This window comes from Hetaerina americana, unplaced genomic scaffold, assembly GCF_022747635.1.
Source record: "Hetaerina americana unplaced genomic scaffold, ioHetAmer1.1.p SCAF_1, whole genome shotgun sequence".
Classification (NCBI taxonomy): domain Eukaryota; kingdom Metazoa; phylum Arthropoda; class Insecta; order Odonata; family Calopterygidae; genus Hetaerina; species Hetaerina americana.
The window spans coordinates 98690336-98712267 of record NW_027286069.1 but is presented as its reverse complement, the minus strand read 5'-3'; the positions used below and the strand labels follow the sequence as shown (position 1 = coordinate 98712267).

Below are 21932 nucleotides of genomic sequence, written 5' to 3'. Positions count from 1 at the left end.
AGCTTTGCAGATATTCAGTTGAGAATAGTGATTAATTTATTGTGTAACGACATTTTTACTTAATAATTGGCGATTTATTTTACAAATGAGTGACAATGATTTTCTTTTGGAAACAATATAAGCAAAACCTTGTCTCCTGGCAATCTTTCCGAGATTCTTAATGACTTTAAAATCTAATAAAAGCCATGAAAATAAAAAATAACATATTAAAATAAGAAATTATATAGTCAATAGACTGAAAAATTACTATATTCATTACAAGATCACTTCAAAAATTCTAATACCACAGTATATCATCATCTAAGTATTCAAAAAATAAATTTACTGTCTATTGGAATGTACTGGAAGGAAAATAAAATATGGCATTGAGTATATTGAGAAAATATGCAAAAGTACTTGAGGCAAGTTTCAATCACTGATTCCAGCAATTTCCACCTTGGCCAAAATAAGGGTGCAGCCATGGATGTGGTAGATACTAAGTACTGAGTAAGTACAGGGACTGGAAACCATGTGCTGGTTATGAACAAAAGAAGGCGAGTATAAGAATCACACTAACTAATCAGCAATTATGACAATATATTCTTAGAGAATATTGCTTCACTAAAAAGGAAAATAATATTGAATTAAACCTAAAATTGAAAATCAAAAATATTTGTTGGGTAGGTGTTTGTCATAGCAACAAATGAAAAAAGAATTTACTCATCAAAAAATTTCATTCCCTATAGCAGAATGAAATTGCCTCCAACTATTGGCCTCAACCAGGTTATCAGAAGATTGCGGAACACTGCATGGGACAAAAAAACAGCTTGTCTCTGGCCCTTGTATAGTCAAATCTTACATATGGATTGGTCACTAGATGATACTTCCTGATTAATTTCATTTCACTCTTTCCATTAAGTGCAATTTTTCCAAATGGGTCAATGTTTAGTGACTCCTATAACTTTTCAAATTTTCCCATAGCTTCCTAGATTTTCCAGACCAACAGATTAGTTCAATAAACAAACCAGATGTAATATAAATTACTTGTATGGCTGTGTTTCCCATGCATAAAATGCTCTTTAAACATACCTTGCTAATCAAATTTCAAAATAAATTGAGAGATTAGTATTCGTTGAACCCATTGATAAAAGAATTCTTTCCGTGGAGGTGCATAATAATAATTAATGAACTCTGGGTTTTTTCAATACACTAATTCAAAACTTCTTTTAAATAAAAATGCATAAGTAATGAGGAATACACATTTTATTTCAATTCACCACAGTCAAAAACCCCAATTTTACAATGCAAAAAGTTCTTTCTCACTATGTTTTATGTACATAATAAAGTCCTCTATTGCTATTACAACAAAAAACCTTTTTCACAAATTGTACATGGGCAATAAATTTAGGGAGACACAAGGGGACACAATAACAAAATATGGGAAAGGCGGTAAAACATGAAAAAATATGCAACATATCACTTAATAATAAACAAATATGTTAATTACCTTGCTGTGATTATTTGGCTCTTGACAAAAAAATAATTAACATTATGATGCCCCATACCTCCCTCTTTCTTTTTGACTGTTTGCTTTTGGAAGAAGAAAAAAGGTTTCAAATAAATTGGTCACTTCAGAGCTCTTGCTTACCACTACTCCCCTCCTCATATGTACACTTTCTCACAGTCTATCAGTGGTACATTTCATAATTCATCTTTCTTTCTATTTAAACAATGCTATGGTCCCCAACATATATCATATAAAAGCATGATCTTTCTGATAAGAGGGAAATCTGGGCCAGATGCATTTGAGTTCAAGATTGCATTATACCATCACTCAAAAACACAATAAAAACTCCCTTTCAACAAAAGCAAGAAACCAAAATATAAAGAGCTGAAAAGGAATTCAGTCTAACATCAACACCCATTTTAGTTAATCTTTAAAGTAAGTAAATCATGCCATTTTTAATACTAACTTATATGTATATTGGCATAGGGACTAGACAACTGTGCACCAGACTGATGACTCTTACAATATTTTTGCCTTTTTGATGGAGAATCATTTTATACAACTAACATATACATATAAAACTTTTATTAAACAAACTTTTAAGTGACTGACATTACCTCCCTTCTAAATCAAAGGCACTATAAATTGTCATTCGAATGTATTACTCCTCAAGAGATAAATGGTATGTACTTTTTAAAATGGATTATTTGTTTTGTTACCTTTTGGAATGTATGTTGTACATGACTTATAGTACAGTGTTTTATATACAAATGGTCAGCTTTAAAGGTAGATTATTAGTAATCTCTTGAATGCTTTTGTAGACAAGAGCAAAGGACACATTAGTCTCCCACTTTTTTGTAGAGTAATGGAATATTAAATATTAGAAAATATGAACACTGCATTATTACAATAAAAGTATGGATATGAGTCACCAGTCTGTAGACACCATGAAAATAATAAAAAATTAATAGGTCAGGCTAAGCCAGAACAATTGGAAACATATTCTTTCCTTTTTTTAAAGCATGGAATGTACACAAAATTAAACAGGAAAAACAATCATAAATATATAAGCTTCAATTCAGTCCCTCCAAGGTCCATCCAAGAACATTACTATTCATAAGGAATAAAAGCTTGGCCATGAAGCAACACAATCTTTTTAATAAAAAAATTAAAGATGGGCAAATCAGGGAGAAAAGAGAAGCGGCACACACGCAATAATTCACCATCAAGCAAACACAACAGCCTGCTCAAAACAACAATGATGATGCAAAACACAGAAAAATTCCATGCACTGATATAAAAATAAACACTTAAGCTGGGACTGGAAATAAGGTACATACAACAATGTATTGCAAAATGGCAAGACTGAACATAAATTAAATCACTCAAACCAAAAGGAAAGGTAAACAAATACTATGCACATCAACATCAAGAGGCAAAGATTTTGATTTTTATCTACTTCTCCACCATAATCAGGATTTTTAAAAAAAATTGTTCATAGCTACCCACAGATCACAACCACAGTTCAAGAGACACTATTTACACCTGTAGCCTCAACTCTTTACCAAACAATTCTTGCACAAAATTGTAGAGAACAACTTTATGCGTGGAAAGAACAATATCAGTTTTGTATATTACTGAACCAAAATAGGATCAGTTAAAGCAAGTCAAACTACAGAATGAAAGCACAAGATATTCCACCGCGGTGATCAACTAGAACCAAGAAACAATGCCTTCCATGAAAAAAATTCCAAAAAGGAATTTTTGGTACCTGGAGTAATTCACTACTTAAATTTCACTTGGAAATCCCACTTGATATTATGTAATTAATTAATGCAGAAAAATCAGTTTGCTTAATGTGGGACACAGTCAATTATTTCCAACACCAAATAAATGACTTAACTCAAAAATAAATTATTTCTACCTTAAAACCTGAAAAAAAATCGGAGTATGGGCATAGTAAATCACACAATTCTTTTATGAACGAGCTACTGAAAACAGTGGAAATATTTTCATAATCAGAGCACAAATATCTTTCTTCAGCACACCACTGCATCATTAAAAAGACATTACTACAGTCACAGACAATTTTACACCAGAAACAGCCATTTCATTATAGATCTTAAAATTGTTAAAGAGCTGTAATCATATCTTAAAGATGTATGCATTACTTCATGGACAGAGCATGCCGGTCAATGATTTGGTGGGGTACAGAAAATGTAACAAAGTGAGATTAAATGTTTTAAAAATATATGTATATACCTATTTACACATACATAAATATTCATCACGCATTCACTCCAAGCCAAGCACCAGAAGTAATCACCATCATTAACCACAAGGAAACAAGCAAGCTAAAATGGGAATGGACAAAAGGACAGCAGCCTTGGGAGTTATAGTATATTTGGTTTTGGGAATTAGCTTTTATGCTGTTTACTATCAATGGAATATCCCATCATTTGTTTCTACAAAATTTGTTCCCACACAATCTGCCACATCTCTATCACTTGGTGGACTTATAATTTGTGAAATGGGGCTATGAGAGACTTCATGCTGTTCCTACAAGCACAAAGATAAAAAGCAGCATCCTATGGTTTATGATCATTTAAAGTTGAATATGGATGGAAAAAGAGAGCAAATGGGAAAAATGTAAAATCTCATTAACTTCTGCCTTGCATTTCACACTATTTTAACGGTCCATTGAACATTTAGTTTGTAACTTGACTTATGTATTTGTGGGCAGTGAAAATTTATGATTGATAATTATGTTCATTTTAACAAGTAAATGAAATGAAAGAAAATTAATAAAGCTTAATATTACATAACTCCCTTCTATTAACAGTGTCTCACAAAGTTAGTAGGGCAACCCATTACTTTATCTCTCCACTGACTTTCAAACTGTTATTACCAGTTGCTTATCAAGAGTCACTCCTCCACTAGGTAGGCAAACATTACCCAGGGGCAAATGTTCTAATACTTGTGCTCTTCCCCATCATAACCCATAAAAATTAGAAACATAAACCAATAACCATGGTGGCACATATCATAACCTCTATGAAGGGCTCACAGAGAACATGACTAAAAACATTGCTCTCTGAGAATTGCATTATGACAATATCAAAGAAAATCATAACCAACTATGAAAGCTATTAAGAGAGTTTCTTCCAAAAATATAAGGTAGCATATCAGCTAACTAAAATGTTTACAATATTAGATATTTAAAATTATTATTTGAGCTACAGAAATGCTAATTGAAAATTCAAGTGAAACGATTCCAAAGAATTGGCACTCTATTCTAACCACAATAAGGCACTGTCTTATCAGGAATTAATACATACATGCTCATACATTCATGGGTATGAAATATTTGAACCTCAATGATAAAAATTTTTGTACTGCATTGAAATTCATGAATGTTATGCACATAAAAACAGTAGAACTACAATCATGAATGTACTCTACCTAGTTTTGTATGTAATATGATGATTTATTCACTAAAATCATTAATGCTTGAGAAGTCTTAATTTAAAAATGATGACTAATGTAGTGAAAGGTAATTTAATATAGTTAGAAGAAAATACTGTGACATTCATATGATATACTTTGAAGAATTTTGTTTGAAAAGTTTATTGAGCAAAGATAATGATAAAATAATTATTTTTACTAACTTAATAAGTATTTATACATACACGTTAACTTTTATACGAATTGAATAGTGCACCAGTCAGAGGGATGATTTTGCAATAGGACATTATTGAGAAGTCATATGAGCATAAAATTTTAGCATTACAAAAAGAACATTAAAATTAAGTCAGAAACATAAGCACTTTCATTACTGGCAAAATAATGCATGTATATATAATGAGGGAAGCACTGTTTAGTATGCTGAACTGAAGGATCTGGGATAGAAAACTTTTTAATTTATGATATTTAACAATTAAAACAGCATTTATTGGTCTATTTAAAAAAGTATGGCAATTTGTTTCTTAAACAATATGAACACACTACCATCAAAATGATAAATTTAGTAATTAAGAGAAAACTTAAATAGAAACAGAAGAAAAGTATTTTTCCAAAATTGAAATTTTTTAGAAAAAGAAGTTGAATTAATAGCTGATTGTTGAAGTAACTTCTTAGTTTTCAAATGCTGAACACCCCTTCCTAAAGCAAATCACTCATTTAAAAAGATTCTTAACATAGAAAAAAATGCCAAGCAACTTTACACTTTCCGAGATATTCTAGTAGTTAATATGTACATCTTTTAAGAGCAAGCTTCTTGTTTTTTTTAATTCACACAACCATTTTATAGTGCCATAGACAGTCTTGGAATTTTTGTAGTAATGATATGAGTTATTTTATTAAAAGGAAATTGAATTTTTTTATAAACAAAGTGATGCAATGAGTAAATAAATTCTAAGATGACTCTCAAAAATTTCTACAGAGCAGATTGATCTGGTGGCTGAGAGTATTTCATTCAAAACATTCCAGGCAACCAAGATCATTGGATGACAAATTTTGAGATACTGCAGATAAAATAAAGCTGTTTACATAAAAGTATGTAACCAATTATATTATAAATGTACTCAGATACAAATATTGCCATTCTACAGTATAAATAGCAAAAGTTGCTACAAGTCAGGAAGGAGAACATGATCACAGCACTTATCTCCATGCACACTAATGAAATATTTTAATATGTTCAATTCCATCACATTGAACCTGTTTTATTGCTTAAGAGTCAGGAATTGGAAGAGTATGTATTGGGTAGTCAGTCCACTATTAAGTATTCATTCACTATTTAACTGCAACTGGGTAGGAAAAATCATTCTTTACCTTTGTGTGCTATATAAAAATCTATGATGGAAGATTTCTTAAAGTTGATGCATTGCAGAACAATTATAATCAATTTTATGAATGGGATTTTACCAATGGGATTTTTCTATCTGCAAATTCTTGGGCTGATCAATTCCAAGATAATAATTATTCGAAATTTTGTACAGAGCATCCCATAAATATGAAATTAGCACATAAGAATTAAACTGGAGAGATGGGAGTGTGAGATGTGAAAACTCATATTACAGAGGACTTAAATGATAAGCCACAGTTTATACACCCATTTTTACTTCACACATTAACATGGGGTAAAGATCACTTGATTATTGAGGGAAAAATATTTTCTGATCACGTCATTAATGCTTGATAAAAATTTGCATTATTACATTTTCACTACTGAGTAGATAGTGCAAACATTTAACAAGTGATTACGAGCTTTTAGAGTTGCTGCATTTAACATTAGTTGACCTCTGCCTCTTGAGTGGGTAAAAGATTCTTTTTAACCAGTCCAATGCAGATTTATTTTCAGTTGAGCAAAAAATGATATGAGTGTCCTAACTGATAAAAAAGTGAGGATATGACCTATATCCATGAGCGTAGGAATAGAAAAAAAGAACTCCCACCAATACTCTCCTATTTCCCTTGAAAATCCTGTCATTGAAAAGTCAGTTCACCCATTACTGCCTGTTGTTAGAAACATTTCCAGGTGATAAAGTTTGATTCTTTCATTGTTAAGTGTGGCATTACCCTGATAAGTGGGGCCAAAACATTAGCTCTGTGAGTCACAGGAGCTAAAAACAGACTTCTATCAAAACATACAACCATGCAACATTATAAGGGGCAAATGATAACAGTCAAAGAAAATGAATTGATTGCCTTCCTCCCCATGTCCTCATTGCTTTTAAACAGTGAAACAAATGTTCTCTTGGGCCAAAAATTGGTCACTAAGCAATGAGAACAATATTCAGTGGCATAATTCATTTTGAGTTGGCAACAATATCACTCAATATATGGAAAGAGATGCAACTGCTTCACCATGATTTTTCAGATAATATCTACCTATCTGAGCCTTAATAAGGTCAAAATTCATTGCCCCTTCACTGAATGAAAAAGCAACTTGAAAAAAAGGGGTTTTAGTCATTTGAGTGCAGTCGCCTTTCCATTGAAAAGAGAATCTATTTTCTCTCATTACAGAAGTGTAGTTCTGGATGGATATAAAAGCAAATGAAACCCATATTCCATTGTCAAACACTTCCCAAAAACCCATCATAAGAAATGTCTTTATCACTGCCACTTTCTTTTCCCCCAATCCATCTAGGTCCATTCTTCACTGGGATACTTCCAAAATTGATCACATTCAGAGAAAAAGATGCACTAGACTTCAGTTTGGAATCAAGTCCTCCAAACTTACCTGTTTAATGTGGCTGAAGTCTATACAGGTCACTTGACCCTTGTCATGCTATTGTTTGATTCCAAGGCCTCTCGGCAATATGTCTCCAAACTTTCCATTAAGTTCATCACTTCTTATACTCATTTAAGCACAAACTTCAAAACACATAAGATTTGCTCTGATTAACAGAAATGTCTCAGAGAGCATTTTAATAAAAATATTCATGGTATGCAGCAGTCTGCTAATAAAGCACCATTTGGGACTCAGTAATCTGTTTGAAACTGTACAATTCACTTGTCAAGTGTCACTGACACAGCAAACAGATGCAGAGCTATAGGAATTTGCCAATAGTCAGGCAAACCCAATCGTGTTTATTTTGGAAAACAATTTATTCCAACCACAAACTATGTTGCAAAGTCAACCCTGTCCCATGATGCCATCCTCAATTCGGCATCGTCAAATAAATCGAATGGGTCATGACTGTGTGAAAGGAGAGGGTCATACTGGGGAGGCTGCTGAAGGGATTGATGGTGGAAAGGAGATGCACCACCACTTTGTACCGTCGAAACTGGAGCTATCAACGAATCAAGCCAGTCCGACACATCAAGGTCCATGGGCATCTCTGGCAGTTCAACCCCACTTCCCGGTCCCACCACTGCCTCCATATCCACATCCTCATCCCGGGGCATGGAATTGCGCACGTGTGTGTCGGGGATGTGGTCCATCCCTCGGCCCTCTGGCGTCACTGGGGATACTGGGCCCATATCCACCTGTGAGATGGGAGGGGGGTGAGGTGGTCCACCCAAAAGATCAAACTCCATAACGTCAAGGGCTTCAAGGTCAAGGCCGAGCTCCTCTGTATTCTGGAGTGGCAAGAGCTCATGGGAGGAGTGATCCTCTTGGTGGCCAGTGCTTTCCTGAGAGGCCACACGGTGAAGGGGGGTGGGGGACGTTCCAGCACCTAATACAAAGTCAAAGGGGTGGAACATATGCTGCGAGTCTGATGAGGGCATGTGCTTGTCAGAGGAAATATCTTCACTTTTGTCTTCGGGGAGCACAAGAGGGGAGAATGAAGACTGTGACTGGACTAATGGTTGCTGCATCATGGAAATGGTGGTGACAGGATTGGGGGTCTGAGTTGGGGCAGTGGATATTGAAGTGGTTGATGGAACAAAGATGAGACCTTGGGGAAGTGAGCGACCAGGAGTGGTAGGAGTTGCAGGATCATTGGCTGCACTAGGTGGAAGTTCTGCAATATAAAAGCAGTAGCAAAAGATTAAAACATGATACGTTATTTCAGTGTTCACCTTAAAGTCTAATTAAAACAGAGTTTGAAGCAAAAAACACACAAGCCTATTACAAATTTTAGAGAAGGCCATTAAAATCTTTTCCTCAGAAAAACTCTTCATCACATATGCAATCGAGCATATTTCTTACAATAATATTTCCATCAATGCTGAATGCCACATATTATTTTTATAACAAGTAACACTGCTGATATGTTCATGCAACGAGCAAACTCTAGGGAAGGCCTGCCCTATAGATGTGTAAACACCAATGTCTTTTCCACCTTTATTTGTACTTTTTTTTAATTATAACACGTGTATGCAGTTTGAAAATAAGTCAGATTTTTACAGAAACTATCGGTATTAGGTCCCAGGTTTCAGCAAAAAAAAAAAAGAAAAGGAAATTAAGGTCCTCAGCATAATTGTGCAAAAACATCAACTCTATTATGATGAGACATCACTCTAATAATTATGATAGACAACATTAAAGCAGTTATTTTCCCTGCAACTCTACTGGGAAATAATCCATGGTGATAAATGAATATGAAATTATTCAAAAACCAACTGTGCTAAAGCATGAATAATTCTATTATGAACAGAAATGACCTCAGCTAATTATTCTTGAACTCATTTATCTATCAAATTCTGTATTTTTTATGACTTCTTACACACCTTCAACCTATCCTCTTTTGGGTATCATTTGTGTATGTACTCTGTAAGTTTATATCCTGACATGATACAGGGTACAGCAACATGAATTCCTTTTTTGAAAATGTTTTTGTATTTGGAAAAAAAGGAAGTTATGTTGCTGCACCCTTTATATACCCTCAAATATGTTTGAAATGAAAGCTTCTAATATAAATTTAAACTCTTTTTAGATCAATAGCATAATAAAAGTTAAAAAATAGTATCTATGAGAGAGATGGATGCTCATATCCTTCTATTAGAAATATAGCATGGAAATTACAGAGCAAACTTAGCCTTACCTCCATTCTTAATGAGTATTTCAAGAACATCATCTACAATCTGGCTTTTCACACTTTTGCCACTTGTGCTTCGAGAATTTGAAGACTCAGAGTTTCCTCCTTCTGGAATTATATTATCAGATCCAGGCTCCTGAAATATCAATTAATTAAGAAAATTGTAATAATATACCAGAGAACTAATCTTTAAAACTACCACAGTGAATAGAATGGCAAAGAATATATTTTTTTATTTGTTTATACATTTGTTTATTTTTTTATTATAATATAAGGATTTACATTGAATGATTATAATTTATTCCATTGTATTCTGTTGCACTACTGGTTTATAAAAAATAGACATTAAAGCACCTTTCCCCTTTTACACACCAACAAACATTCATTCAACTTGTGATACATTCATGGCAATCGTAACTTTTGGCACCACTCCATTTGGAATTAAAAGGTTCTAGATTTAACACATTGGCACCATTTGAAGCATTCTTCCAAGGTTTTCAACAAATAAATAACAATCTCAACATCCATACACCGAGATTTAGATTCTCTCACCACATGCCTACATTCCTTATGCTACATAAGCATAAGGAATGTGATATACATCCATGCCTCCCACTTAACGGCTTCACTTACCACAATTGTCAAACCACTCTCAAAAAATGCATAGTTACAACAGATTTTTATGAAATGGATCAATTTTTTGCACTTTATGATCCTTTAGTTCATGAAAATGCCAGTACTTGGAAAATAGCTAAATTTTTTTAAATTTAGGTACTACACAAATTAGTAACATACTCGTATTCAACCACAAATTCAATGGTTATTTTTATTAAATTTTCCTTTCTGTTTCACTTTCCATATAGCATTACGATTAATTGTTCAACAATCTATCTTCATTAAAATCCAAAAATAATTAAGATTGTGTAAATACCAGCCATACAAGCCAAATGGATGTGAGGGATGAAAATAAGTATAATGATGCAATAGCTATCCTAGAGCTGGTTTATCCATGTATTTAAATTCCTCACTATCTCTTATGAGATTGATTTCAAAACTCACCTCTTTCCTCATTTAATATGCAACAAGCATTTCAATGCAACAATTTCATAGTGTAAAAATCATTCACCTTGACTGGGAAGCCGGTCAAGGCAATTGATTTTTACACTATGAAATTGTTGAATTGAAATGCATATTAATGGATGACTCAGTTAAAAGTTACTGTTGTGGCATCTCCCACAGAGTCTTAGAATATGCCACAAGCACTTCATTGTATTAACTACCCCTATTGTGAACATGGTACATAACATCCTAAGGGCATGAAAGGCTTTTGCACATAATTATTTCTGGGACAAGTAAAATTATCTTAACTGCACATATTTTGGAAGCAAACTTTTTCTTTACAGCAGTAATTGATAAAATGCTAGACATTGATGAGGCTTTACTGCACCGCTATTTTGCAAGATGCATGGTCTCTATGCACAGTGAAAATGGTAACAAGAAAACTTAACACAGAACCAAAGATTTATAGGGTAACTGCCAAAACTCACCAGCTTTATCTTGAGACTCTTTGTGGCCTCTTCATATTGAGGGGGATGTTTGGTGATCAGGAACTGCTGTGGAGAAGGAGATGGCGAATGGGCTGGTGAGGATGGAGACTCTAGCTTAAGAACTGTAACAGGAGAGAGTTCTAGGCCGATAGCATCCCCCATCCCTTCACCTCCCTCCACACCTTCCATGCCCTTATGAGTCTCCTCAGCTGGGGGCACCATTGTGATCTGCTGGATGTGCTGCTGTGGTTCCTGATCAGCTAGCAAAGGGAGCCGCGGTGACAGCTTTGCTGATCCAAAGGATGTGCCAAAAAAATTGGGCAAGGAAGCAGTCCTACACAAAAAACAATAACAGTCGTAGCTATAAGAAGAGAGGTAAGCGATAATGAATGCATTCACATGAGAAATGGCTTCTTTTAAGAACTACTCGAAGAACCATTCAAGTGTGAGCATTTCATGAATTTCTTCCTCTGATATAATAATAATAATTATTATTATTTGGCTTTATTTGGGCAAGATTGAGACTGTGGCAGTCCCTCCTTTCATCTAACCCATATGGTTGATATATGGTGTAAAAATACATAAAAATCTTAGGAGTGCATATAATACCTATGTCATATTCACTGAAGAATGAAAGTATAGAAGAATGAATATAATGAAAGTATATTAATTATTTCTCTAATTGATAATTGCTCATACTGCCTTAAGGATTTGAACTAATATCTGAAAAATACATTATAATAGGATAAATCTGATTAAGATATATAATACCACAGTATCTCATTTCTTGTAGCAATCATATTAAATTACGGATTAAATCTCTCACATAAATTGGAAGGATGACTCAGTAGCAATGATGCTGAAAATATGTCATTAGTTTATAATACAGTAGGAGAGATCATGTCAATAAAATTCGAGAGATTAAGGGCAGAGCAGATAGATCTAAGATGTCATTTTTCTCACAAAAGATAAGGGTTCAGAATACTTTAGTCTGTCCGTACTAGGAAGTTATTTTAGGTCAAGGGTAGCTTGTGTGTAATCACCCCCTGCCACAGACCCTGGCGGTGACTTGCAGGGTACTATTAAAACTATGTTATGGATATTTTGATCAATATTATACTTGAAACTAATATCCGACTTAAAACACATTATGTAAGACAACGCAACACTTGGATAATCTATTAAGCGAGTTGGTACATTAATATGCTCCACAGAGCTGATGCAATTTCAAGTCTTTCAGTTATTTTAGACTCAGAAAAACATAATTTACATGATAATTACTAAAAAAAATAGGTTTCTATGACCTTTTGGCAGGATTTTTCAATTTTACGCAGTTTAATGAGAACGTCAACAGAGTTAAAACTGGAGGAGAATGGACATTCACAGAATAATAAAACTAAATCTTTAAGATTATACTGTTATCATTACCTTTGGTGCCCAACAACACCATTTGGAGTGGTTCCCGTTGTTTTTTGGCCACTAGCAGTTATTGGTTCAGCCTTCACTGCCTTGTTAAGTAGATTCAGCTGGTTAAGCACCACCTTCTGCTGATGACTATTGGCCCCCTTCTTCAAAGTATTATTATTGTTGCTGTTATTGTTATTATTATTGTTGCTACTGTTGTTAGCAGTTGTAGCTGCATTATTGTTGTTTGATACGGCTGAAGCGGAATTCTGCTGTTGCAGAAAAGCAGCCAGGCTTGCCCTTGCACTGGGCGTAGTCTGCAATTGTTGCTGTGCTTGCTGCCCCTGTTGCTTTGTTGCAGCCAAAGCTTGCTTCTGTTTCTGCTGGAGCTGCATATTCTGCAGCTGTTGAAGCTGAATTTGCAAGTTCTGCTGTTGTATCTTTTTCTGAATGTGCTGTTGGAGTACCAATCGATGTGCAGGTTTTACCTCACCAGTTGAGTTTGTGGTAGGTGCTACAAGGGAGAAAATTACGACAGATATCATAAAATGACTTCCTAAACATAAAACTGAGGCAAATTGGCAATAAATGAGAAAATATATAACTAAAAAACTATTGAATAATAGTATAAAATTGGATTTCTATACCATATTTTAGTTTCAAATACAGTAAAACCTCGCACACTTTGAGCCTGCTTCAGCCAAAGTTTGTGTGATTTAAAGCCAAGTGGAGTCCCAAAATAATGGCATAGGATTTGTAATGCTTTTTTGGGAACAAATAAAATAAGTCTATAATGAAATTTGAGGTCATGCACTAGTCTAACTTGCATGCGTCATTTATTTAAAAATCCTTCCGACAATATCAAGTCATTGAGCATTTGTATACTGCAAAGTTTTATATGCACCTTTTTAAGGTATCAAGTTTCTATCCCTATTTCTTGCAAAACAATCCATTCACCTGAAAAACTAAACTTTTTTCTAATAATAAATCAATGTGCAATAATATTGGGGATAGTTAAACAGAATCTTGAATCACTAGGCATAAAGCAAAATTTATTGAATGTTTTTGTGAGTTACGACATTGGTCAATCAAAATTAAATATTGAGCTCCCACAAGTAGAGTGGAAGATATATCATAGCCAGTTGCACCGATACATCATACCCATGTTGGTCATACTTGCCAACAAGAAGCAATTTATTCTATGCCAAACCGGTTTGCTTCATCAATGGATGGAGATTGAATGGTGGAGGCAGGGCTGGCAGCCTCCAGGGGTGAAGGGGAGAGGTAGGTGGGTTACTCAAACAACACAAGGGAATAATTGTAACTTTTACAGCGCTAACTTATCTGCTTATCCTCGAGTCCTATTGAGACAATAACTGAATTTCTTCTACATGTTTTTTGACACAAAATGGATAGTTGGTTTTCTTATTACCGTCACAAGTCACCGTGTTCTCCCTGAGGATTTGAGGAAATAAGAGGATTACAACAAGTAATGCCTGCATATTGAGAGAGCAACCCTTCTTTTATTGTCTGGCAGTGAATGATAAAATGCATTACCCTTCCCAGAAGAACCAAAGGGAGAACACTTGTTCTGTATATTCCAGCAATAATGATAAGTATTGTTGTGCAACTCGAATGCTCATACACACAGCGGTAATAGCGTTTGTTTGTTTGGTGCCCTAATGACTGATGTTATGAGGCTCTGAACTCAATGCACAAAAATCCACATCATTGTTATAAAATAACCACACACTACAGGGGATTCTAGCTGATCAATAATTTTCAGTGAAATGCCAACTAATTTTAAAATTCACACTGAGGAAATTAATTGAATATATAGATAATGTACAAAAGAGAGATTCAATAATTTTGAATCGGATGACCATAAGATGAACACTCAAAAGGAAGGACAACAGTACAAGGATAGAGCTGAATGGGAGGAGTGTTGTTTTCTGTTGAGCAATAATGAAGGAGAATCTTGTCACAGCTTGAGAATTGAGCAGGAAATCACTAGCTACTTGAAATCGAGATGAAAGAAGAATAGTAGGCAAGCACACTATGATACAAGATGCCCAAAGGCAGGGAAAAAATATGCTATTTTTATATACACTCAGAGGACACTACGTAAACTGATTTTGTGGAATAGGTTAGGAAATTCAAGTCCACAGTACAGTGGTTCATGAATAAGTATTCATCATCATTTTTTCCCCTCATTACTACTGATGAAGGTGCTTACTTCCTATACGTCATGTAAATAAATAAATTAATAACTTACAAGGCCAATTTGTTTTTAACTAGAATGGACAGATAAACCAGTATCATGATTTTATTTTCCAAATAGCGATTTGTAATATTTTTTAACTTCATTTATTTCAAGCCTGAATATTATGATAAAAAATTTTTTATTCCTCAAATTTTGAAATAAGGAGGTTTTACTGCATGTTTGCATTAATTTACATAACTCATACTAATAAATCAGAAGTACCTGAACCTCCTGATCTTGTTTGTGTCTGGGAAGTTATCTGCTGTTGTGATGCAAGTTGCTGTTGCAATAACTGCTGTTGCCTTTCATAATGAAGCTGAAACTGTGAGCGTAGCAATTCACTCTGCAGCTCCTTTATCTTTTTCTGTTGCAGTGCTATTATGTCATTACCTTCAAGGAATAATACATAGTATTTAATGAAAAATTTATTCTTGAGGCTTGAAACCAAACCACATTGCAAATATGATCTTGGATGTACATTTCTCTACAGGTATTAGAAATCTAACTATGCAATACCGTATCTGCCCATATATTAGCCGATGTGTTTTTGTAATGAAAATATCTCCCATCGCCTTAAATCTGAGCTTCCAAAAGATTTTTCATTTCTCAGGGCTAAGTTCATTATCTAGAATAGTAATCTGCTCTATTTTTCATGTCATTAAAAGACGAAATTCTCATTTTTAGAAGGAATATCTATTGTTTACATTACTCCATCCAGTTTGCATGATCTATTAAAATTGTTTGTAGAAACTAAGCAGTGGTTTACTAAAAACTTGCTGATGTATTTTTATTCTCAACTATGTGAATTCTGTTAACATAAATGTAGAGATGTCTGCTCGAATAATCTGAGATACAGCATATATAAACCGTTAAGTCATCTAATAAGGAAAATAAAAGCACAACATGATATGTTCAGTCATATGTTGGTTGATTGGAAGTGATATAAAAAACTGCTTTTGAAAGAATAGAGCACGTGATGCAATGTTTCCACTAAAGGTGACTTAAGGAACTCATAGTGTAGGATACAATATAAATGTGGAATCACAGTGACATGGAAAGAGTGGAAGACACAAAGTAGGGCATAATTTAACTCATGCTGGAGAGCCATATGATCTGCTGCCAAATGTGGATTAACAATGCTGAATAAAAAAATCAAGGTGGTAATGAGAAACCTTAACAGCATCTGCCATTCTCCTCAGACATGAATCCTTCTACCTTTTGACTCACTTCCAAAACAGAATGAACCTTTAGATGAAAAAGGTATCATAGACTGAGTGAAGTTACTAAGTATCTTACCACCACAGGGTAGCTTAACATTCACGAAAATGGATCAGAGGATGGCATCCACTGATTCTCAAAAGCTTAAGTGTGGACATCAGGTTATTTAAAATTAAATTAACGTCCCTATATTTTCAGGATATTATTACCATTCTTTTTCACTCAACCCTAATGCAAGTGCAATGTGTAACATATTCTAGTTGCACATGCATACCCAAATTGCTTCAGTATAAAATGCACAAAAATTACTTTTTGCCAAAATATTTTGGGACAATGTGGGAGGTTGGCTTCTATTTAGGCAGATATGGTAGCTAATCCAGTTTTATTTACAAATATTTTTTTCTATTTCAAAAAGTTATTTCAACTTTAAATCTCATCATTATTAACTTGAAGTTCCTCTGAACCTGGGTGATACTATGTGATGTAAAGGTAAGCTTAAGAAGTAGTTTTCACCAAATAACAAACACCTTGCAAAACAATAAATTGCTGCAAGGGTAAAAACAAATATAATCAAGGCAATTATTTTTTAAATATGCTCTATATCAATTAATATTTTGAGCCAAGCATGACTTAACTCGTAAAATCTTTCAATAAACCAAATAGAGAAACCAACATAATGGTGAATGTGCTTTGAGAGCCATTTCTTAATGAAATATTTGAAAAATCTTTACCTATTACGATGTTGTTTTCTGGTACAGCTTGCGTGGAAGACGAGACCACATTTTGGCCAGGTTGCTGTGGTGGAGGAGGCAGGGGTGGAGGTGGTGGTGGAGGTCGCAGTGGTGGGGAGGATGATGATGCAGGGGGGGACAATGGAGCCTGCTTCACCACTGGGGGAGGAGATGGCACTGCCGCAGGTGGAGAGGATGCCGAGGTGGGAGGTGCCAGGATGACAACCACTGCTGCTTCAGGATCGACCTCCATTTCGGATGCTGGAGAGAACACCTGCAGAGTCATGGCTGCTGATGGAGGATTTGATTTGTTCTGAAGGTAGAGTGGTGAAGGTGGGGATGATGACGGAGATGACAGAGCATCCATGGATGCTCCACTTGGAGACACCACGGGAGAATCCATTGCCAGAGCTGTGTGAAGTGATTGAAAAAGGAAATTATATAATCCAGAGTAACATACACAGCAAGCATAACATATCCAGGCACTACATTCATATAATAGACAATAGAACTCATTCAAGTCTTGAACCATTGCATGAAACATACACACAAATTATCATGAAATGATTTCATATTTTACTGCTGCTTCCACTGATGCAGCTGACTGATTATTTTCAGCAAAGATTCTTGCATGCATGTGGTATTTTTGCAACAAATTTTGATTTTTTTGTATGACATATGACTTGATAGTCTGACCTTATCTTACCCCTTATCTACAACTATAAAGAGAGCTAAAAAATGGAATTTGTTATTATGCAATGACATAATAAAAAGTTAACTCGTTACTAAGGGTGCATCTATAACAAGAATAACTATACCACAGAGCTGACTGTAGAAGCCTTGGAAAAATTCCTCCTTAACACGGAAAGGAATTAAATACTAAGTAAAAATGTTCAAAATTTATCGTGACATGTGTTTCAGGGTATTTACATCATTATCCATTACCCACACTTTCACCAATTCATTGATATCAAAACACATGTCAAGTCAATAAATGAAATGCAAAAATGTATGCTTTGCATTTTATTTCTCTCCAATTTATGCATTTATAGAATTCAACTTAACATCTCTCACATTCTGTAAAAGAGATGGACTTTCAACTGTAACTATATTCTAGGAAAGAAATTGTAATTGAGAAATTTATATCCATTCTAAATTTTGTCAAAATATCCACGTTTGATACATTTCGATTAATATATTTCAAGCTATTATTAATGTACAACTTGTTTAATTGAAACTAATCATTACTATACACCAATAATGGCAAATACAGGCTAAAACAATTGGAACCAACTTCATTAGAGTGCAGGTGAGCTTCACTTACGAGGAAGAGAGTCTTCAAGACTAGCATCCATTCCAAAGAGTGCCTGCTGTGATGAAGATGAGCTCGTGAATGGAGACTGGGACGCTGCTTGGGGAGTGGATGCAGGGGATGGGAGGGGTGGTGGTGCAGGCGGCGCAGGAGTTCCAGGTGATGATGCTGGGGGTGATCCCATTTGCACACAAGTGAAACTACCCGCTGAAGGAACAGCCTCAGCATATGCACGAAGTCTTTCAATTAGTTGTGGCTTTGAACCCGACACAGGCAAATTCCGCTTCTTCAGCTCTGCCTTTAAGTCACTCACTAAAAGAATTAATTAACAGCTCTAAAAAGGGTACATCCAAATTATATATAGCACAATTTTTAGTAAACAACTCTTCATGATAATATTTCTTTAAGCTTCTGGTATTTCTTTGAGCTTCTGATCCATGTACATGGATAAAGCAACACATCAGCATCCAAAAAGTTAAGAGGAATTTTTTTCAAAGTAAAAATTTAATTTACATCCCTCGAAGGTCGAAGAAGGCATCATGAAGAGAACAGTTTTTTTCTTAAAGAAACTAACTACTCCACTAAAGACTCAAATCAATACCACAAGGAAATTCTGATTTGGTATTTGGCCTTATATTCCATTTATTTACCTTTCATGTCTTCCATTTTCGGTGGCAAACACCTTAGGGCTGCCATATCCTTTGGCGATGGTGCTGATGTTGATGATGACACACTTATAGAGGCAGTTGATATTAATGGAGTGCTTACAGTAGTAGTTGAGGCAGCAGCTGGGGAGGGTGCAGTCCCAATTGACCCTGGAGATGATACGAACCCAGGTGATTGGGCTTGAAGGAAGATGGGAGTGGTGGGTGGAGGGGGCTGTGGTGGTGGAGTGGGTGGAGGCAGTGACGATGATGATGATGCACTCCCAGATGTGACTGTGGATGAAGGTGTTGTGACTGTTATCAAACCCACATCAGAAGGTTTCTGGGCTGCTGGTAGGATTATCTGAGGATACTGGAAGAAAACATTTTATTATTACTACAAACGATTTAACTTTAAAAAGCTACAGCATCTATATTATTCTTTCCATTTAAGATCCACAATAAAGATTATTGTTTTAGAAAGAAAATGTACTGTTTGGAATTCATCTCACATTCATTCGTATGCATTCATACGTAAATATTCCTTCACATTCTACATTTCCAAAGTATAACTTCTAAACATATGGTCTCCAATGAATGAATCCTTGGTATTAAAATTAAAACTCATATAATGAGTAAGAAATCGATATTGGGAAAATATTGGTTGAGGAACAGTCGAAAACATGCCTTATATAGGTGAATTACCTTTGATTGTGCAAGTGAAATACAACAAATAATTGTAAGAAAAAACTAAAATATATAAGCATGTTGAAGAAATTATTTCATGATAGGAAGTCTTACTTTGTGTTGCCACTCCAGCTGCCATTGCAAGAATAACTGCTGCTGCTGAAGTAGAAGCTCATAGGATGTTTCCACATGTGGGGGTGAAACAAGGGAAGAGGAATTGCGTTGCGCATTCGGTGGACCCTGAAAACAAATTGCAAGTTTTTTTATAAAAATTAAATCTTGCTGATTTCATTTCTGATATTCAAAGGTTTTCATGAACGACACTTAAAAATGTTCTAGCTCAACACTCCGAGATCTTACAAACCTTATACTCGTGGAACTTGATTGTCCTGGTTTTGGGCTGAGATTTTGTCTTTGACTTCTTCCTATTTTTGCTACTTGAAGATGAAACCTGTTCTTTGTGAGCTGAAAGCACTGCTGAGAGGGGAGACTGTGACACAAGTGACAGGGATGATGATGGAGTAGATGATGTGGATGATGATGGTGAAGGGGCAGGGGTTTGGGACAGGGTCCCAAGACTTATATGAGAGGAACTCGTTTGGCTTGGAGTGGCTATGGGTAAGGATCGTTGGGGGGGTGGAGTTGGAATTGTCGGTGGGGGAGGAGGAGGAGGTGGTGGTGGGAGGGATGCAGGAGGGGCCACGCTCTGTGGGGATGACACCGAGCTGAGGGGACTGAGGCTCGAGGTTGTGGAGGCGAGTCCGGGGCTGTGGGGGACAGGGGTTTCGACAGGTGCAGACGGGACTGCCGACTGGGAGGATGGGGGTGAGCCAGCTGCACCCTCGGAGCTGCCACCAGAATCCTCCTCAAAAGTGACGTATTGAGAAGGGTGCTGGGGTCGTGCTAGGTGCCCCTCGCATGTTGCTTTGAAGGAGATCTGTCCCTCTGGAATCAAAATAGAAACCCCACAAATGAGATTGTAAGGATGCAAACTGTACATCTTAAACAACCCAGTAAAATAAGTCTGTGTTTAACTTGTAAATTAAAATTTTCAAAAGAATACATTCTGATGTAAATAGCTTTATGTAATACACAGAGAAATATAAAAAAGACATTTTTCTACACTCAGAAGAAAAGGAAGAGAGTGGGGAAGCCTAATATTGACATTAGAATTCAAATTTTGATAATCACTTATGGAAACTTTAATATCCCATCTAATACAGAGACAGAACATTTAAAGGCATCTTCAAGTACCTAAGTTGGGATTGGAATGCCCAAATAGGACATAAAACAGGATTCCCAACAATGGACAAAAAATGGAAATTATAACAATGTCATTTTCAAAATAAATATAATCACCCAAAGACTTTCAGAACAGAAGTGCATAGATGTAGATAACCACCACATGATAACAAGTGCCCCAGGAGTTAAATATAGCATTCACTGATTAAACCAGTATAGGATACAAGTAACATGGGTCACAGAAAATAACATACATAGATTTTGCAATTATAGAAAAGGAAGGAGTGTCTTAAATCTTGCTTCACAAATGAGGTCTAAAATGTCTAGCAAAATGTCATTGCTTATGGTTGAGGATCACTATTAGTTAACACCCAACACTATTTGAATTGTCGAAATAGGTTTATGAACAAAATGCTATGATGATCCAGGAACAAAAAATTTTATTACTTCAATCAAAGTTGAGAGGCGTATTAGTGCCCAAAAGAATTATGAGTTCATACACAAACACAAATGATATTTATATTAGATACAGCTTTACCTCATCCTGTGCCCAGGACAATATGAAGTGAAGAGAATGGAATGAATGAAATAATGAATAGAATTCAATGAAAAACTCAAAATTGCCAACTTTACCTTTGACAGCTCTTTCAATTATTTCCTCCGTGTGCAATATATTTTTCTGAATGAGCTCAAGAGGCCCAGGCCTGTGAGACAGTTGGTCATTGAGGGTGTCCTGTAGCCTTGCCTTCTTCAGCATCCGTTGGCGTTCTGCCAATGATGGATCCACATGACCCATATCTGCTGCAATGCGAAAGATACATTTCAAATTTAATACAGTTTTAGAAGTGCATTTCACATAAAACAGGAAGATGAAAAGAAACAATAAATGCAGACTTAGGAAGTTCTTTT

General features: G+C 35.3%; 1 protein-coding gene across 1 annotated transcript in view; it reads right to left on the bottom strand.

Moving 5' to 3' along the window:
* Positions 1-1246: 1246 nt before the first annotated feature.
* Mrtf (Myocardin-related transcription factor) overlaps positions 1247-21932 on the bottom strand; it is a 47452-nt gene continuing 26766 nt past the window's right edge. The window contains exons 4-14 of the mRNA XM_071591195.1: positions 21657-21824; positions 20146-20726; positions 19896-20021; positions 19101-19467; positions 18463-18762; positions 17139-17549; positions 15412-15579; positions 12951-13440; positions 11523-11856; positions 9982-10111; positions 1247-8958 (exon numbers count right to left, since the gene is read on the bottom strand). Coding sequence (XP_071447296.1) covers positions 8114-8958; positions 9982-10111; positions 11523-11856; positions 12951-13440; positions 15412-15579; positions 17139-17549; positions 18463-18762; positions 19101-19467; positions 19896-20021; positions 20146-20726; positions 21657-21824 — 3920 coding nt within the window. The 3' untranslated portion in view covers positions 1247-8113. The remainder of the gene's footprint in view (positions 8959-9981; positions 10112-11522; positions 11857-12950; positions 13441-15411; positions 15580-17138; positions 17550-18462; positions 18763-19100; positions 19468-19895; positions 20022-20145; positions 20727-21656; positions 21825-21932) is intronic.